This window comes from Lissotriton helveticus, chromosome 2_2 (assembly GCF_964261635.1).
Source record: "Lissotriton helveticus chromosome 2_2, aLisHel1.1, whole genome shotgun sequence".
NCBI classification, from domain to species: domain Eukaryota; kingdom Metazoa; phylum Chordata; class Amphibia; order Caudata; family Salamandridae; genus Lissotriton; species Lissotriton helveticus.
Genome location: NC_136060.1, coordinates 194,084,772 through 194,103,350, shown reverse-complemented (window position 1 = coordinate 194,103,350; position 18,579 = coordinate 194,084,772). Strand labels below are relative to the sequence as shown.

Below are 18,579 nucleotides of genomic sequence, written 5' to 3'. Positions count from 1 at the left end.
GCTCATTTCTCAAAGCTAAAGATGAACCATCTATCACTTCGATGTGGAATCTCCCACCCATTGTGGGCCACTACCGATGTGGTTCCTGCAAGGCTTGTCCATCGACTATTCAAACTAATGAATTTGCCCATAATCAATATCGTGTTCCCCTTAAATCACATACGAATTGTAATTCCACCAATGTGGTGTACTGTATAACGTGTCCTTGTGATTTAATCTACGTGGGACAGACACAACAACGTGCAAAAGTGTGATTCCTACAACACTGTAGCCGCGTGAGGTGTAAGGTCCAGGGAGCGCCTCTTGTAGACCATTGTAATAAAAAGAATCATCCCCCTGAAAGCCTAAAATGGATTGTATTAGAACAGGTAAAACTGGGTCTCAGGGGTGGTAACATAGAACCTATCCTTAATGTTAGGGAGATCAAATGGATTCAATTCTTTGATTCTATACACAATGGCCTAAATGAATCTGAGAGCAGTTTTGCTCAATTGGCAGTTCTCTGAATTTCTGATTTTCCGATAATTTATATGTTTTGATGGAAATATGGTGTGCGTTTAACCACCGTGTTGGTAGGTTCACGCATTCATGGCGATCTATCTGAATGAAAATCATTACTCTTGATAATAATTTGCTGCATAACCATTGTGGTGTATTTTTGTAATTTATACATGAGAGATGAATCTCCTGGTTTCATGTTAAAAAATCATCTATTACTTAGTGGACATGCGCTTTGACCGCCTTGTTTGGTAGGTTCGCGCGCCAACATGACCACATTGTTTTTGATGTAGGCTCGGGTTTGACAAACCTTTTCTGAGCATCTATCCATTACGTGTGCATTTATCCAACCTCACAGTATGGAAAAGGATGATTGAACCATTCTGTATATTTCGCATGATACATACAAAAATTTTTTATCAATATTTCAATCGAATCATTTGTGGCTGACGGGAAGGGTCACCTAGCAACCACCGTCCAGCAGTCTTTCTTCGTTTCTTCGTGTCCAAGTCATGGAGTCTCTCGCTTTTGTCGTCATTTATCATAATTTTGTATATTTGGCGCATTCTCAATCTAACATCATGCAGAGAACTTATGTCCCCCCTTTTTGAAAACCACCGATGAATACGGCAACTTAAAAATTCTTATGTTAGGCTTAGGTTTCCTAGCAACCATCAGCGTGTAGTCCTTCCTTACTTTCAGCCACCAAGCTTTCAAAGTTTTCCATCGCTCTCGCGGCAGCCCTTCCTGGTTACACGAGACGCGCACAGACGCCGCCCTGAACCCACGGAAAATCTAAAATCCTGATACATCGGGTAAGCAGCATTAGACCCTGTCTGCGTATTGTCCTCCGATAGGATACCGCATAAATGTGCGTATATGTGACCGTTCTGTGATTCATGACCCCACAGATACCAACAGCGGTGTTTTCCGCTTTGAGCCTTGAATGCTCACGCCTATTCTCCAATGATTGAGTCCAGGATGGACGAACGCTTTGACTCTTCATAATAATCCCGTAATCTTGATTGATCGGGTAAGCCTCAGAAAACGCTGTTTGTTAACTACATGTAGAAGCGCTAATTATTTATTTAATGTGTCCAAATAATTGACTGGCCCCCGGTTTTCCGTTTCACAGATACGGACAGCTGAATGACCATTCTCAATCCGTTCTCCAGTTTGTACAGGTAACAATCTGTTTACCGGTTATTTCAATTATTGATTACTATTTGTAATGTTTCCTCAACCCTACAGGTTTGAATTTCATTTAGACTCTCTTAATTATATAGATTGTCTACAGAACACGTTTGGCCGCCTTTTTGATACCCCCTGACCTGCTGACATATCAGGTAAATGAGATGAATGCAGTTTGTCCGAGCACAGTATGTGGCTCACCCTCAATATATATTCCTCTGTTTCTCAACTACAACAATTGTATATAATTTAATGTAAAGAGCGGTTTTCCGCTACGTTTTAACAGGACTCCATTGAGACCGGTTTGAATAATTAGTTTCCCTTCTTAATTTAGGAATCAGCCCCTGTCCTACCCTTTCCCACACGTCCTGACGAAGACCCGCGCAGTAAAGATCAACTATCCTACAACTTCTGGGTCGAAACGTAGACTGCTATCTACATTATCAATTCCTAACAAAACCAAGATGCATTCAGCGTTTTAGGAATATGTTTGCTATGAAAACATTGTGATTTGTGTTTTTCTTCAGTGTGGCCTCGTTTGTGTGGACCATTTTGACACTTATTTACTGTATTTATGAATGTACGTATATATTAGCAATTAATGTCTAGTGATTTACAATTATTGCAAATTCTTTCTATGTACCCCCACACAACCCCCCCCTTACCACTGTGGGCATTTTGAATTTTGTAATACAGGAGTTTTGATACATATCAATTATCATTGAAAGGTAACAATAGTGCAGTGAAAATAAAAACACTGCACTTACTCATTAATGTTTCAATTCTTTTTGTTTAAATATTTGTTAATCTCTTAAATAATTGTATGTCCAGTCTGGGACCCCTATGCTTATACCAATTACATACCCAGGTCCCATTGACTATATGGGTTTAACCCAACTATTTATAATGCAGTTATGGGGATATCAGGATGCCTCAATTTTTGCATAATCCTTTCACTAGCCGTCTCCTTTGACGGTTGAGGATATCTTCGAATCTTGTACATTTAATGCTCATAAGTCTGTTTTCCAAGGGGACTGCCAAATGAGAAATTACCCTTTTTGAGATCGAAAGAGCAGCTAAAATTCAAGGGCTTGACAAAGTAGCAATGTTTTACTCCTGTCGGCTGCTCTCTTGATACTATTTCTGGGGAACATTGTATTACTCTATTACTATTTATAAGTGGAGGCGCTGGTGGAAAAACTAGAAGGCATGAACAGAAAATCCCTGGGGGTGGGGGGGGAATGCAAAGGTTTTGAAAAATATAGTATAGGAAGCTGGCTCTTTATGTGATCTTTGGTCCTCTTCTCCAAGTCCCAGGGGCGTAGTGTGCAGATGTGTTCAGAAGGCATCTGGGTTTTCCTTACCAGAGCAGTCTCGGTAGAGGGGGCCTGTGTGCAGAGGCTGCAGGCGACGTCTGGGAGTCCAGGAAGGCTGAAGCCATGAAGGGCTCGAGCTTTGGAGGGCTGGGGGACCTTGTTGACTATGGTGGTGCAGTAGTGACTTCGGTGTCAAGTTTTGGCGGTTCCAGAGGCCTCAGTCTTCCCCTTTGGAGTTTCTTCCAAACAGGTCTGCTGTTCCCCAGAGGGCGTGAGTCTTTCTCGAAGTTAGACAGTCCTCCCAAGTTTCTGAAGTCAACAGCTACAGGATGAGTTGACTTTCGCACTGTTTTTGACGAAGGATGCAGACAGGCCGGCAGGGTTGGTACCAGGTAACCTGCCTCTTCTCGGCTTTTGCCGCTCTTCAGTGTCCTCTCTCTTCTTAAGTCGTCAGGATCTGCTTCTCTAGTGCCAGGTCACTATACCCTCTATATGACCACTTCTGTGGAAAATGGGAATAACCCTGTCCCAGGAGGCTAATCAGCAGGTCATCCTGTGGGAGGGGGTGTTACACCCTCTTCCCGGACAGGGCTTTATTCTGGGTCTCCTGAAAGGAAAGGCTCTCACTCGAGGAGGTCAGAATGGTGTCTCGGGTGGCAGGCTGGCAGAAACCAGTCAGCAAGCACCCCAGAGGATGGTAGGTTTTTAGGGGACACCTCTAAGGTGCTCTATGGGTGAATGTATTGGTAAATCCAACACTGGCATCAGTGTGGGTTTACCAATACAAGATGTTTAATACCAAATGTCCCTATTTTCCATGAAGCCATCATATAGCTGCCGAACTCGTTTTCACCAGTGTCCAGCACATGTCTTTACATGGCTTCCCTGGTCACTTGTACTGGCCGTAATAGGCCTGACCAGCACTGGGGCACATCCGATCATGCTGGCATGCCCTTTCTTGTAATATTCAGCACCCTGCCTTACGGCTGTCAGGCTTGTTGTGGGGGTGACTTACAGATACCAAATGCAGTGTTGGGTACATGGCACACAAGGATGTGTGACCTGTTGTTATTATTATTATTATTATTAGGGAGTTTTATAAAGCGCCTGGTTACGCTCAGATGGCGTGTCCCCGCGCTATGGCAAGTAAAGTAGGTAATGCTGGACCGCACGGTCAGGTGGATTACCGTGTGTATAGGTAAGTTTTAAGCTTCTTCCTGAAGCCAAGTTCAGATGGCTCCAAACGGAGGTCCAGAGGTAAGGCATTCCAGCTTTTCGCCGCCAGGTAACGGAAAGATCTGCCTCCCATGCGAGCCTTTCTTATCCTGGGGACCTTTAGAAGGCCTCCATAGGAGGAGCGCAGGGCGCGCATGGGTGCGTACCGGGTGACCAGACTCTGAAGCGGTACTGGTGCCTTCCCAGTGAGGATGCGATGGCAGGTGCAGAGGGCCTTAAACTCGACCCTACTCCTCACAGGGAGCCAGTGAAGGGTCTGAAGGGCTACTTTAGAAGCAGATCTCTTGGGGAATTTTAGAATCAGGCGGGCTGCCGCATTCTGCAGCACCTGGAGGCGATTTATTGCCTTACTGGTGGCTCCCAGGTACAGCAGATTGCTGTAATCCAGGCGCGATGTAACGAGGGCATGCACCAGCGTCCTACGGGCCGACGTCGGAAGGAGATCTAAAATTTTCCGCAGACTTTTTAGGACGCTGAAGCAGATACCCACCACACGGCCTATCTGGGGACCAAAGGACAGGTCTGTGTCAAGCCACACTCCAAGGTTCCTTGCCTCCTGACAGGGTGTTGGAACTTCGCCTAGGCATGAGGGCCACCATGCCGACGACCAAACAGATGACTCCCTCCCACCACGAGCACCTCGGTCTTGCTGTCAGGCTTGCTGTAGGGGTGACTTACAGATATTACATGCAGTGTTGGGTACATGGCACACAAGGATGTGTGACCTGTTGTTATTATTATTATTACTATTATTAGGGAGTTTTATAAAGCGCCTGGTTACTCTCAGATGGCGTGTCCCCGCGCTATGGCAAGTGAAGTAGGCAATGCTGGGCCGCACGGTCAGGTGGATTACCGTGTGTATAGGTACGTTTTAGGCTTCTTCGTGAAGCCAAGTTCAGATGGCTCCAAACGGAGGTCCAGAGGTAAGGCATTCCAGCTTTTCGGCGCCAGGTAACGGAAGGATCTGCCTCCCATTTTGCATGTGCTTGGTGAGGTCTCCCTTATGTGGCACAATAAGTGCTTCAGCCCTTAGGGGCCCTCTTTAGTTCCTCAGGCCCTAGGTACCAGGCTACCATTTACTAGGGACTTACAGAGGGTACTAATGGTTTTGCCAATTGAAGGAACAATTGTAAAGTTTTGGGAAAGAGCTCTGGCACCGGGGGCCTGGTTAGCAGGAACCCAGTGCACTTTCATCCGAAATCACATCATGTACCAGAAAAAAAGTGGGGGTGACCATGTCAAAAAGGGACACTTTTCTACATATACAATTTGTACTAACATGCGTTATTCTTAAAAACTGCACGTTGGAGTTAGGAAGCTTTTTGGTAAAGTGTAGCACATGTTGCGGTTAGTCATTCTTCTATTGTGGGTGGAAGGAAGTTGTTTTCTAAGGTTTAATGAAGAATGTTCAGAACCTGGTTGTTGTTGCTTTCATTTACATTGAAACGGGCATCTCTTATTGTTTTGCAGACATTGTCTTTTGCTTTGGCTGATAAGGAGGGGGCTAGAGTGATATTGGCGAATGACCCTGATGCGGATCGTCTTGCTGTTGCAGAGAAACAGGAGAGGTGAGATATGTGAACCATGTTCAGTGTCTGAAAAACACGCAAAATCATTTTTCAGTGTACACATTGTACCTCTGGCTTCCTCAGCGTCAGATCTGAAACACATACAATAGCCAGACAGTAGTACAGAATAAGGATCCATTCAGGGAATACTTTTCTTTCTTAGACTATAAATCAGAAATACCAAACCATGAGCCTGATTCCACAGTTATTAGTGCATTTCATTGGAATTTCCTATGCTCTCATCTACCCTGGAGATTAAGATCAGCGTCCGAGCACGTACCTTCTACCCATCCAAGCCAAATGCAAAATGCTCTGTGGAAACTTATTCTAGGCAACCGACCTAAAACAAGAGAGCACCACATTGCCTTCTGAAACATCAACAATGGCATCATTGCCTGAGGTTGGGTGAGGGGTGATAATGTAATTTTACCATATTGCTCTTTCTTCTCCCTCATGCCTTGAAAATGGTGCCAAGTGTGATGGCCCCCAGATAGGTGCATCTTAATGTTTGCTAAAATTTGCAAAATGCAATGCTGGTACCATAAGTGATATTCCTATCCAAACTTTTTTGGATCTAGATAGAGCCCTTCTCTAGGGAAGATGTTGATAAATATCATTATTCTTGGAGAGGCTAAGAAGCACCAGCGCACCTGTGTAAATTGGTTCAGAAATACATTCCGGCTCGAAATCTTCGATCAACACATCAGGCGAGATTTGTTGTCCCGAGATTTAAACGAGCACGAATGGGCGGACGCTCCTTCGGATATATGGCGCCAGTCATGTGGAATTCAATTCCGCTAAAACTGCGCCTGGAACCCGACTACATAAGATTCCGGAAAGGTATCAAGGCATGGCTTTTCAACCAAGAATAAGAATAGTAAGCTCACTCCTCCTGGTAGTGTACGGATCCAAGGCGCCGGGAAACCCTCAGGGTAGCTGTTGCGCCATATAAGTGGAATAAATAAATAAATAAAATAAGAAGCTATAGTTGCCAAGACTGTGAGTCATCCTGCGACCGTCAGGAGAGGACTTCCGTCACATCTCACTTCATTACTCCAGTTTGCGACTTTGCCACCTTGTCATGACTCCACAAAACAGGTCTCTATACCTTCATGGGTACTACTAGTCCACAAACTTTACTTCTGGCGTGTTTAAACAATTAGAGGAAGGAACAGGTGTTTTTGCTGCTCTTGTACACATTGATGAAATATTTTTCTGCCTCCAAGTAACAAGACTCGTAAGTGAGACTAAGGTGGGACAAGCACCACCCACCAGCTTGTTTAATTTAAAATGTGACTTTTTGATATAAAGGGTGACAGCACAATGGTGATGAAAAGAACAAGTATTGGCAAAGCCAATACGTCTCTCCTTTGGGACCTATACTGTGCAACACGGATACATAAGAATAAAAAACTGTAGGTACACACACCACTCATGCTCAGGTCTACAAAATAAAGCAGCTGCCTTTTTTTTTCTTTTCTTTGCTGATCCAACTCAGATAGGCAAGAATGCATTTTCTTTTTGAGGAAAAGTGGGTGAGGGTAAGCAAAATAGGCTGGGTTGCAGAAGCACAAGTGCAAAGCAGATGGTCGAAGCAATATGGGCTCGAGCGCAGAAACAACACAGAGGGAGTGGGGGCTGTAGGAGGCTGGGGAGCCAGAAGCACCACGTAGGGTATGCAACACAGAGGACGGAGCAAACAGGCAAAAGAAAGAGCAACATGGAGCTCTGAGAGTAGGGGAGAAAATCAGACTGTTAAGAGAGGGACAACAACGTGGAACTGAGAGTGGGAAGAAGCACGCTGGTGAGAACGCAACCCAGGCATGGGGAGCACACAAGGGCTTACGCATCATGGAGGAGGGCAGTGAAGAACCACATGGGTGAGGTAGAGCAGCATGGAGAGGGGGAGAGAAGTGCTTGTGATGTGAATAAACAAAAAGAAAAAAGTACCACCTGAAAAAGTGAGCAGTGCAAGACACAGAGGTGTGTCCATGTTCCATGGGGCGGGACAAGCGCAAGAAGAGGAAGGAAAGCCCACACAGGCTAATGAAAAAGAAGCAAACAAATGAGTGACATTGAAGACAACCAATGAAAAGCACCCAACAGGCTCTAAAGCACAGTGTGAGCTAACAATACATTTTACAACGGGCGGAGCACGCATTTTCTAGTCGGCACGGTGCAAGGATTTCATGGGGAAGGAAGAAGGCTACTGCAGCAGGTCGCAGAAGGCAGTTAAGTTCACTGCTAGCAAGCTGCACCTCACACACCTGAAGTAGCATGCAAAGTCTTGTGCACTGCTGCCCCTTTCAAATCAGAGATCAGTGTTTTGTGTTAGTTCTAGTTGTAAATATTGAAATGCATTTGAAAACATTTTATTGAAAGAATAATTTATCAATGGCCAGTCCGGGGGGGGGTTTGGGGGGGGAAGTGGGAGGGAGGGGTAAAATATTTTATGAGTGATTCAAGCCATAGTTTCGCACATCTAAATTATGTTTTATATGAAACCTATACAATTTTGTAATTTACTGAATAGTGATTATTTTTGTGTTTTCAGTGGGGAATGGAAGGTGTTCTCTGGCAATGAGCTGGGAGCCATTTTAGGTTGGTGGTTGTTTACCTGCTGGAAACAACAACATCAAGACCCCGCAGCCCTCAAGGATGTCTACATGTTGTCCAGCACAGTCTCTTCCAAAATCCTGAGAGCCATTGCATTGAAAGAAGGGTTTCACTTTGAGGTAGGGCGCTGTGGAACTTTCTTTTTTAAAATGTTTATTTCACGAGTGTCACTTGTAAAAGTGAGTCTTTTTCCCAATGCAGGAAACCTTGACAGGATTCAAGTGGATGGGAAATCGAGCCAAGCAACTCATTGATCAGGGCAAAACAGTCTTATTTGCTTTTGAAGAAGCAATAGGTAAGTAAACTGATCATAAATATTTTGTTTTGAGACTAACATTCCTATGTTCTGTAAATATGTCTTGTAGAGCGTATGGTGTTAAGTGAGGTGACTTCACGGCACTTAGTAATGTTAGTTATTTAATTCATAAAGAAAGCCAACATGCTGCTATTAGCTGGCTTTAGCATCTAGTAACTATACCTTAGAGATTTGGTTCATCTAAAGCATCATAGAATAAGACAATGTTCTATAATTTTTGGAAATTAAATTTTGTGAGAGTGTGATGGCCAGACTATCAGAAGAGCAGACCTGGTCCTTGCAAGACGCCTAGCACACTTAAGACTGCCTTTGGCAGTAGTGTGGAATAATCCTCAGAATATTACCTGGCCTTTAAATCTAATGGTGATTAATGTGATCATGATATTTATTTATTTAATTTATAAGGAGCGACAGCTACCCAAAAAGAGTTTCCCGGCACCGTGGCAGATTAGAGACTGTCTAACAGCTTAAAGGATTACGGTTTAAAAAGCCAAATGTGCAATGATTTGCGAAGTGGGCATACACTATTTCGTTCCAAATAACAGTGGGAAGGGCATTCCAAAGTGAGGGACCGAGATATGCAAACGATCTACCACCCATCTGAGATAGTCTAATTCTGGACACAGAGAACTTCTCTTGAGTGGTTGAGCGAAGAGATTGGGGGGAGGGGAGGGAGGGGGGTTGTAGGGGAAGACCAGAGACTGCAGGTACTGAGGGCCAACACCTATTTTGATTTTGAACATATAGCTCAGGTCTTGGAACTTGATTTGGTTCTCCACCCTGAGCCAATGCAAGTCCCGTAGGTGGCCAGAGACAGAGGTGGCCCTAGGAACCCGGCAAAGTAGTCTTGCGGCAGCGTTCCGAACCATCTGCAGCCTGCGAGTCACCTCCTTGTTGGATCCTAGGTAGACAACATTTCCATAGTCCAGTCTTGAGGTGATTAATGCCTGGACTACTGTTTGCTATGTGGGCTCAGGTAGCATCCAGATGATCTTTTTTAGCCACTTCAGGATGGTGAAGCGTGTAGCGGCCACCTTGACAACTTGAAGATGCATAGTTAGCGAGTCATCGATGATAACACCCAAGTTACAGACTTGGCAGGAGGGTAAAGGAAGTACACCCATATCACTGGGCCAATGTTGTGGGCCCCAGAGATCCTTATTTGTGCCAAGCATCAAGACCTCGGTTTTCTCTCCTTTGAGCTTGAGATAATTTGTCTGCATTCATGATGCAATTTTTCTCAAGCCCAGCTGGAGGGGGGACGACCCGGTCTCACTCTCCATAGAGAGAGAGAGGAGATAATCTGGGAGTCGTCCAAATAAGAAAACAGGGACAGCCCGGTATCTTCCGCAACATCAGCTAGATGTCGGACGTATACATTGAAGAGTAAAGGGCTAAGACTGGAACCCCATAGGGTGACAAATGGATATTGGAGGTGGTTGTTGGGGAAAAGACTTGGAAAGTTTGATTGGCAAGAAAAGAAATGAGCCAGTTTAAAGCTGAGCCACAGATGCCTAATGATCTCAACGTTTTTACTAACATGGTGTGAGACACCGTGTCAAATGCTGCGCTTAAGTCCAGCAAAATAAGGGCCACTGTGTCTCCAGCATCCAGATGACGACGCAATCTTTCTGTTACCCCAAGTAGAATTGTTTCCTTTGGACAACCAGCTCTAAAGCCCGATTGAGAAGGGTGAAGGAATCTTTGGGTTTCAACAAAATTCGAGAGCTGAGTGTGGATATGCTTCTCTAAGATTTTTGAGGCCGGTAGCAAAGAAATGGGCCGATAGTTGGAAGGTAAATCGGGGTCAGCATTCGCCTTTCTCAGAAGGGGGCGCACCATGGCGTGTTTCCACTCTGGGGGAACTATAGCTTTCTGTAAGGAGGCATTTAAAGGGTCCATAATAACAAGCAGAGATGGCGGCTCAAGCTGCTGGACCACAGAGTTAATCATTCTGCCTGCTTCGTTGCTTTAAGAAACGTGGCTACCAATCTTCTAAGCAGACCAACTATGATGCAGGAGCCCAAACAAGTTACTGGGGTGGGAAAGGTTGAATACCACAACAGGGATATAATTCATCAGGAGATGGAGAATTGTCTGTGCATAAAAATGCTGAGGGTAGAGTAATTTTTTCCAGCAGAATTTGAGTAACAACAAGGCACATATATGCTACTCTCTTCTATCCTTTGTTGAGCTGCCATTTGCAGTGTCATCATACAAACATTTTCCTCCTCACCTTAAAAAATACTTTCAGTATCATTGACATGCATTTCCTCATTAATGTTGCATCTTTTAAGGATATCCGCTATTGAACATTGATAGCTATATGGTTTGGTAATGGCTACATGCCCTGTGAATTTATTGTTTTAAAGCTTTCTAATTTTGATCCCAAACATGTTTTCTTATAATGTAGCAAATAGAAACGTACATTATCCCATTGTAAATGGCTTTTAGGTGCTCATGCATGCAGACTCAGGCATACACAAAAAGACACAGACTATCTGTGCTGTGACTCTGTGAAACTTTACGCGTGGTACTGAATATTTGGGGAAGAAAAAAACAGACCCAGCTATAGGAGGTACAGAAAAAAACCAAGTTGAATTGTGACACTGCACAGATAGTCTGTGCTCATTTGCACATGCCTTTTTACATACATTAGCACATTAAAAGCAAACCCATTGACTATGATAATGCTTGTTTTTTTGTGTGTGAAACTTGTGAGACTACTTATGTAGAAAGAGTATAGCCAGACTTGGCTCATATGCTCTCTGTTCCCTAGGGGTCGAGCTGTACCTCAGTGATGAGCGCCAACAGGCTATAAGTTGTCTGGTGTTGCTTGTGTTCCTGTTGAGTGGTGAAATGGCTTAACAATGTGGGCAGGACTGTTGCTATTGGAGAGAGCAGGACCTGTATATGCATGGTTGGTTTTTCTCTGTAATGGCACAGCGATCAAAATAAATATGGACTGAAAAGCAGCCAAGAGTATTTACAGATGGCTGAGATGAATTCAAGTATCACATTCCTTACTTTTTAGGTCTTGCCTGGCATTGCAGCACAAGGCTCTGCTCACTCAGCAAGAGATATTTTGGATGAGGGGTTTTCAGAAGGGGACTCGAAGCCCCGCCCCTCATTTTCATTGGCTTCCACCACTGTGTATGCTAAATGGTGGCCTGCCATTGGAAACTGAGTATTTTTGTTGCCGCCCTTTCGCCTTTTCTTCCGGCCCATCCGGACTGGCTCCTCTGCTTTGCGGCTGTCGCAAAGCAATTTCTTATCTTTATTGGGGGGCCATCTGTTTTTATTCAGCTGCGTGTTTATTTTTGCATCGCGCTTTCACTTAAAGTGAAAGCGCGATGCAAAATATAAATAAGCGGCTGAGTGAAAACAGATGGCGAGCGCTTGTTTAACTTGTTTTTTTTACCGGTGATATTGCTATACGGGGTGATCTTGCTTTAAATCATGTGCTATATTTTCGGCTTTGCTATGATTGTGTGAGTCATATTTTTATATGCTCTATTGACGGTTAAATTATTGCGTTATGTCACATTATAAACCATGTTACATCTTATGTTATGCCGTTACGAGTTACATTTCAAATCTACAATATTGAGAGTGCTTTCGCCAGGAATGATAAAGAGAAGCAGGGGCATAGGATTGCAAAGGTGGTCTCCCATAGCCCTAACCAGAGAGAGGGATATGAACTGCTGGCTTAGAACAGAAGAAGAGATGCAGAAACACCAGTCTACCCATTTGCCTTTGCAAAGAAACGGGTCTCTTTCACCCCTTGCAGGATGCAAGGAATAAATGTAAGATACGGCCTACATAAAAAATAACGACCTGCTGTGCGCGCAAGGAAAACCGCGAATAAACATAAATATGAAGGGCGTCCTTATCCCGGGCTCTCCAAATTCACATATATCAGAGGTGTCAGGTGCAAGGGCTCCTGATTAAGGTTCGGGAGGCTGCGCGCGCTCCGTCACACTTCCTCCGCTGCAGATCCGTGCACCCTTAATGAGGGCTGCGCTTCTGGGAGGGGGCAGGGAAGGATTTCCCCTTTAAATGCCCTTCGATGGAGGAATCTTTGCCGCCAGGTATCATGTACAAAGTATAGCCTCTTCTCTTCATCGAGATGCTGGTGGTCCCGATTCTTATCCTGTAGGCCCCTGCGACAATGGCCTTCTTTTAAGCACTAAAGATATTCGTCGTAGTCTAGGTGGGATGTGCATCTTTTATAAAATTCGGTGCCTGTTATCAGATTCCCTCGAGTTCCTCCTCCTGCAGTACAGTGTCCATTCATGAACTGGGTGCCGTCATCTTCCTCCATCCAGCACAGAGCACAAGCTGGCACCATGCTCCTGCCCATGCCGGCTGCACAGAGCTCATCCATCTGCCCTCACAGTCTGGGGACCACAGGACCGCATCAGTCATGCCTGTAGTTCTACATCCTCCCACATAAATCCTAAAAAGGCATCCCACGCTTATCACCACCTGGGGTGCAGAGACGTTGAGATCCGTGGCTGTGTGTGAGAGCATCTCCCTGTGAATCAGAGGGATGTAGCACTGGGCTTCAATGCTGGAAGGACAGAACACGAGAACAGCCAACACATGTTTCGTCACATCCGTGACTTGCTCAAGGCTCTGGAATGATAGATATGCTATGAAGTGATAGTAGTTCGCCAATAGTTTCATGCAGTAGGTTTGTAACACGCGATACGGACGCACTGGAGTCCATGATTACGGGCGGTCTGTCACAAAAGTGAGGGGCTTATCACAGCTCTTCCCACTAGCCGTGTGCCACTAAAAATATGGCTCTTCACTGAATTGTTCGCCATCTAATGCTCATGACATGAGCTTATAAGAGTCCGTCTGGAGTCACCTACCAATTTGACATACGGTTACTACCTGCTTGTTACTGAATTTCTTCGGGCACAAGATGTAAATTCCATCTTAAAGGCCCTATTGACTGCATTATCTGTGATTTGGTTCAGGTCATTGAAGATTTTCCTGGTGGGATTTTGAACCTTCAGAACTTACTTTGAATCTGAGGTTACAAACCTACTGCGTGAAACTATTGGTGAACTACTATCACTTCTCGTGTTCTGTTACAAGGACTGATTCACGTTATTACAATTCAAGGAACTTCATTCTGTTATCATTTGTCTGAATTTGTAGTGTTTCTCAGTCCTGTCAAATATTGTCAAAAAAATGCTTTTAGCTAAGTTTGAATTTTGTATGGAATGAATTTATGAATATTTATATAAGTATATCTCTGGTGTTTTCCTGTGGTAAAGCAAACTTTTGTTTCATTAGTTCTGACCTAATAATGTCATATATTTGAAATCTAAATAGTAGGAGTGCCGGGGTACATTCTGCAACTGAGATATAATGTCTTTACGCTATTTATGGTCACAGGTCCTTTGTTACCTTGGCCTCTGTCTCACACCCAACCAATTCAAGCACAGTATTACAGAGTTTATTTAGTAGCACATGGGAATGTGTTGGCAATGTCAGACTTTGGTGAGGGCTTGAGACCACTTTTACTCCCCACACTGATGGCGAATGACTTGGTCACTTGACTTCTCAGCAGTGAGGTAAGATATTGAATGAGCATAGACTCCTTAATGTCCTCTTTCATTGATGTAGAGGAATTTGCTTTTCACTCGTGCCATTTGGGAAACTGGAACTCTTGTGAGAAATTGTGTTTGGGCAGTCCCACTACAGTTACAGGTTTACAATACAGTTATAAATGAGTAGAATGTAAAATTGGGGTTCTATCACCTACTATCTATCCTATGCTCCATGGTAGAACCTTTCACCTGCACCCATTGCCACTTCACCTGCCGCAGCACACAGCCCTCTGATCAGCCCCACCTCAACAATGCCACCAACTTGCTTGTGCCCTTCTCAACACATGCTCACTATGCATGCATTCCACTGAATTATGGGACCTCATAGTCCCCCTCGCACCCGACATAGTCTTCCTCACCAAGACCTGGCTCAACCCTACATTTGCTCCATACATTGCCACAGTGATCCAGACAGATATAAAATCCCTCACCAGGACCACACCAACAACCTGGGAGGAGAAACAGCCATCATCCACAAAGAGACTGTACAGTACTTCACCACTACTAACACCACCACCACCACCACCATAAAACATCTCAACTTCAAGCTCCACATAGACATCAAGACAACCATCAGAGGCACCCTCACAAAGTGATCCCCATTCTTGCGCTCCAGCTTATGTAACTCCGTTGCAGACTTCATTGCACCCATAGCCTCAAACTCCAAGAAATACATCTTCCTCGGTGACCTAAACTTCCACATCGACTACGCCAACGAAAACAACACTACACACTACAACAGTATGAGCAACCTCAGATTGACACAGATCGTCCACGACCCTACACACACCGCAGGGCTCAAATTGGACCCCTTTTTCACCTCCAGAAACCATGTCAAATATAGCCACATAATGGAACTCAAATGGACCTACCACTCCATCATCCACTTTAGCATCTCCAACTCCTGCATCACCACCCCCACCAGAGGTGAAACAAAATCTCAGAGACCAGGAGGATGGACGTCCTCAACATCTCCAACCTGCGACTGCCACCAACTTTGAACGGGGGTGAAGAATTCGAACACCTTGATCACCAACTGCACCGACAACATCATCCCCATCAAGAGCAACATCCAGAGAAAATCCTCCAAAAGGGCAGCTGATGCACCCAAGAACTTAGTTCAGCGAAAAGAGATAGCAAACAGCTGGAGAGGAGATAACTCACCAGCAAGGACAACTCCGACAGGCAGTCTTCAGAATCTCCATCAACCAATACCACCACCTGCTGAGGGCAACAAAGAAGACCGCCCTATCCGCATTGATTGTAACCAGCTGAACAACACCACGTAATTTTCAACATTGTAAGGTATTCTCCAATCCAGTTGCCTGCAAAACCCACATCACACTCTCACAGGAGTTATGCGAAAACCTTGCTGACTTCTTCCACGACAAGATAGCATCCATATACAGAAACTTCGAACCTCAGCCCACACCTGTGAACATCCTTGACACATACCCCACCACCGCAAATGACACAAACCTCAGACTGACCACCTGGAACCTCCTCTCCACTCAGGATACCATCTCAACTCTGAAATCCATCCACTCGGGAGCTCCCAAAGACACATGCCCACGCCACATCTGCACCATGGACACCAAGGGATCGGCCAGGAACTTACCACCTTGCTCAACCGCTCTATCACCACAGCAATATTTCCCAATGCCTGGAAAGAACGCCGAAGTCAGGTGAAAATAACTTGGACATTGTATACCCAAACCATTTTCATGGGATTCTGGACTTGCTTTCAAAAAAACTACTTTTCTTTTTTCTTTCATGTGTCTATGTATTACGGTTTGATTTTTGTTAATTGAATTATATGTTGCATATAGTCTTAATTGTTATATGTTCTGCAGATGAAAAAAACAATAATGAATGAAAACTTTCAATAAAATAATTGCATAAAATAAAAGATGAGATTAACTCTCCAACACACTGGATTTATGTGGTTGTTGTGTCTAAAAAAGTGAACATATTAATGGCCACGTGGGGTGTATAGTTTTGATGTTATCCCTGCCCACAGTTGAGACTGACTGGATCAGATCCCTTTTTTTGGTGAAGACCCATGCACACAAGGCACTACACAACCAAGGAAACGCCCACATTATCCACTGCCTGAACTTTCACCAACCGCGGAGAAGACTACGCTCCTCCTCCATCTCACTTGCCGATACTCCCCGCATGTACCGAAGCAGAAAAGTAGGACACTCTTTCTCCCACATTACAGCAAAGACCTGGAACAGCCTCCCCACGCAACTCCGAACCCTCTTCTCACTTTCGGAATTCCGAATCGCCCTCAAAACCTGGCTCTTCAAATAAGCCTCCGGGACCTGCAAGCACCTGGTGATTGGCCTAGCTTTATAAATCCTGATTGATTGATCACCTCTAAAGGCCTTTGGCCCTCCATACAGTTGATCCACAAACTGGGGACCATGTACCCCTTTCAGCACTTGACCGTCAGGGTATAAAACAGGGCAGTCCGGGCTGACTCCTTGAATTGACACCCAAACCTCAGCTACTCGTAATAGCTCTAAGTAAATCATTGTCAGATACCTTAATAGACCCACAGCGAAATATTACACACAAAATAACAAATATTTTCAAGTTTACAGAAGGATACTAACCCTTTAATCTGTTCTGATTAACAGTGTGTGCTCCTGCAGGGCACAATGCTAAAAGCAGCACCTGTATTCAAACCTGTAGGAGAAAACAATTATGGTGTTTAATTATTGAACAGGCATGCCTACCTTTCTGAAAAGAGTTCACAAATCACCATACAGGGGTTTGTCAGCTATGCCACTCCTTCCTCTTTACTTCCAGGCTACATCCTAGCTTTCTGACCTGTGCAGGGACCTGGATGTTAGATGGATTTCCCTTTGATATGTGGGGCATCCAACCAACTTAGAGCACCACATTTTCCCTCATCCTGCCTTTGGTGCCACAAACACGAGCCATTCACCTGCCTGTCCCACTCCTGTTCATCACTCTGGGTAGGATTTAAGATGGCAGAACACTCCAAAACATATGCTCGTGCCTTTGAGACGATCGTTGCAGAATCCCCTGGCCTGTTCTCTCCTAGAGCACTTCAGAGCGACTCAATATAAAAAAAAAGAACGGGCAGAGTTCTAGGGCTCCTGTTGTTGTTCATTGGTAGCATCCTGCAGTAACTATATGATGTTGGCTAAGGGGATTCAAGACCTGCCCACTTCCTCAATCAGGATATGCTCAATCCTCCTGGAATGGACCTCTTGTTTCCTAGAGCATTTGAAATTCCAGCTGGGGCAGTGAGTGATTACCTCAGCAAGCCAGGCAGCTCACAGTATATACTTCATTAAGGGTTTGCTCATAGAAATATGCCACATGATAAAGTATGTGAAGCCATCTAGATGCGTCAAAAATTGACCTCCTATTTGGACTATGGTCCAACTAATTTGCATACAGGGCAGCGATCTTTACATTCCATTCGTTAGGTACAGTAAAAACACAATTTACACATATTTTTCCCTGTGAAGCATTACACATGTTAACGTTTACCCAAAATGGAATAGTGCAGTCTCTCCTGGTATACAGTTAAATAATCACAATTTAGGCTGGGCCGCATCTGGCAAAGGAATACCTGTGCGAAGATGCCAGGTGGTGTCAAACAGTTGGCTTCCTTTCTGAGCCTCAATATGTGCACACTCTTGTATGTACATGTTAACAAGTAACTTTCTCAGAACCTTACCCCAGCTACACATAGCAGCAGACCTTATTTTAAAAAATGGGCACTGGCGATTACAGCTCAAAACTGTTTCATCAAGAGCATTACAGAGAATGCGAGAGACCCCGTGAACTGGGCTTAACCACAGCAGAGGGTTATCCGTGAAAGAACTGGGGAGTTTCATGGATGGAAGCCATTTTGCTATACGTGTTATAGATATATAAATGCACTTGCTCAATGTGTACAGATTTGAATACACTTGCAGCATGATTTAAATGTTAGACCTGTCTGCCCTTTAGGCAGTCCCTCCTAATTAATTATTTATTTTTGTTCCCTTTTTGCCTCTCAAACCTTTTTATCTTTTTATGTCCACTGGATTTTTTGAGGTGTTGACCTAGGGGTTAGATGCTCCTTGCCCTCATAGTCCTTTTCCCTGAGGCCTAGGTGCCTTTTCTGACTAGAAAGTATGGGTCACGCAAAATGGTGGTCAGCAACTGCCATAACTGACATTTCA

General features: G+C 44.5%; 1 protein-coding gene across 1 annotated transcript in view; it reads left to right on the top strand.

Moving 5' to 3' along the window:
• Positions 1-18,579, top strand: part of PGM2 (phosphoglucomutase 2) — a 368,921-nt gene that overhangs the window by 274,519 nt on the left and 75,823 nt on the right. The window contains exons 8-10 of the mRNA XM_078678353.1: positions 5,712-5,809; positions 8,364-8,544; positions 8,627-8,720. Of these exons, the coding sequence (XP_078534479.1) occupies positions 5,712-5,809; positions 8,364-8,544; positions 8,627-8,720 (373 nt within the window). The remainder of the gene's footprint in view (positions 1-5,711; positions 5,810-8,363; positions 8,545-8,626; positions 8,721-18,579) is intronic.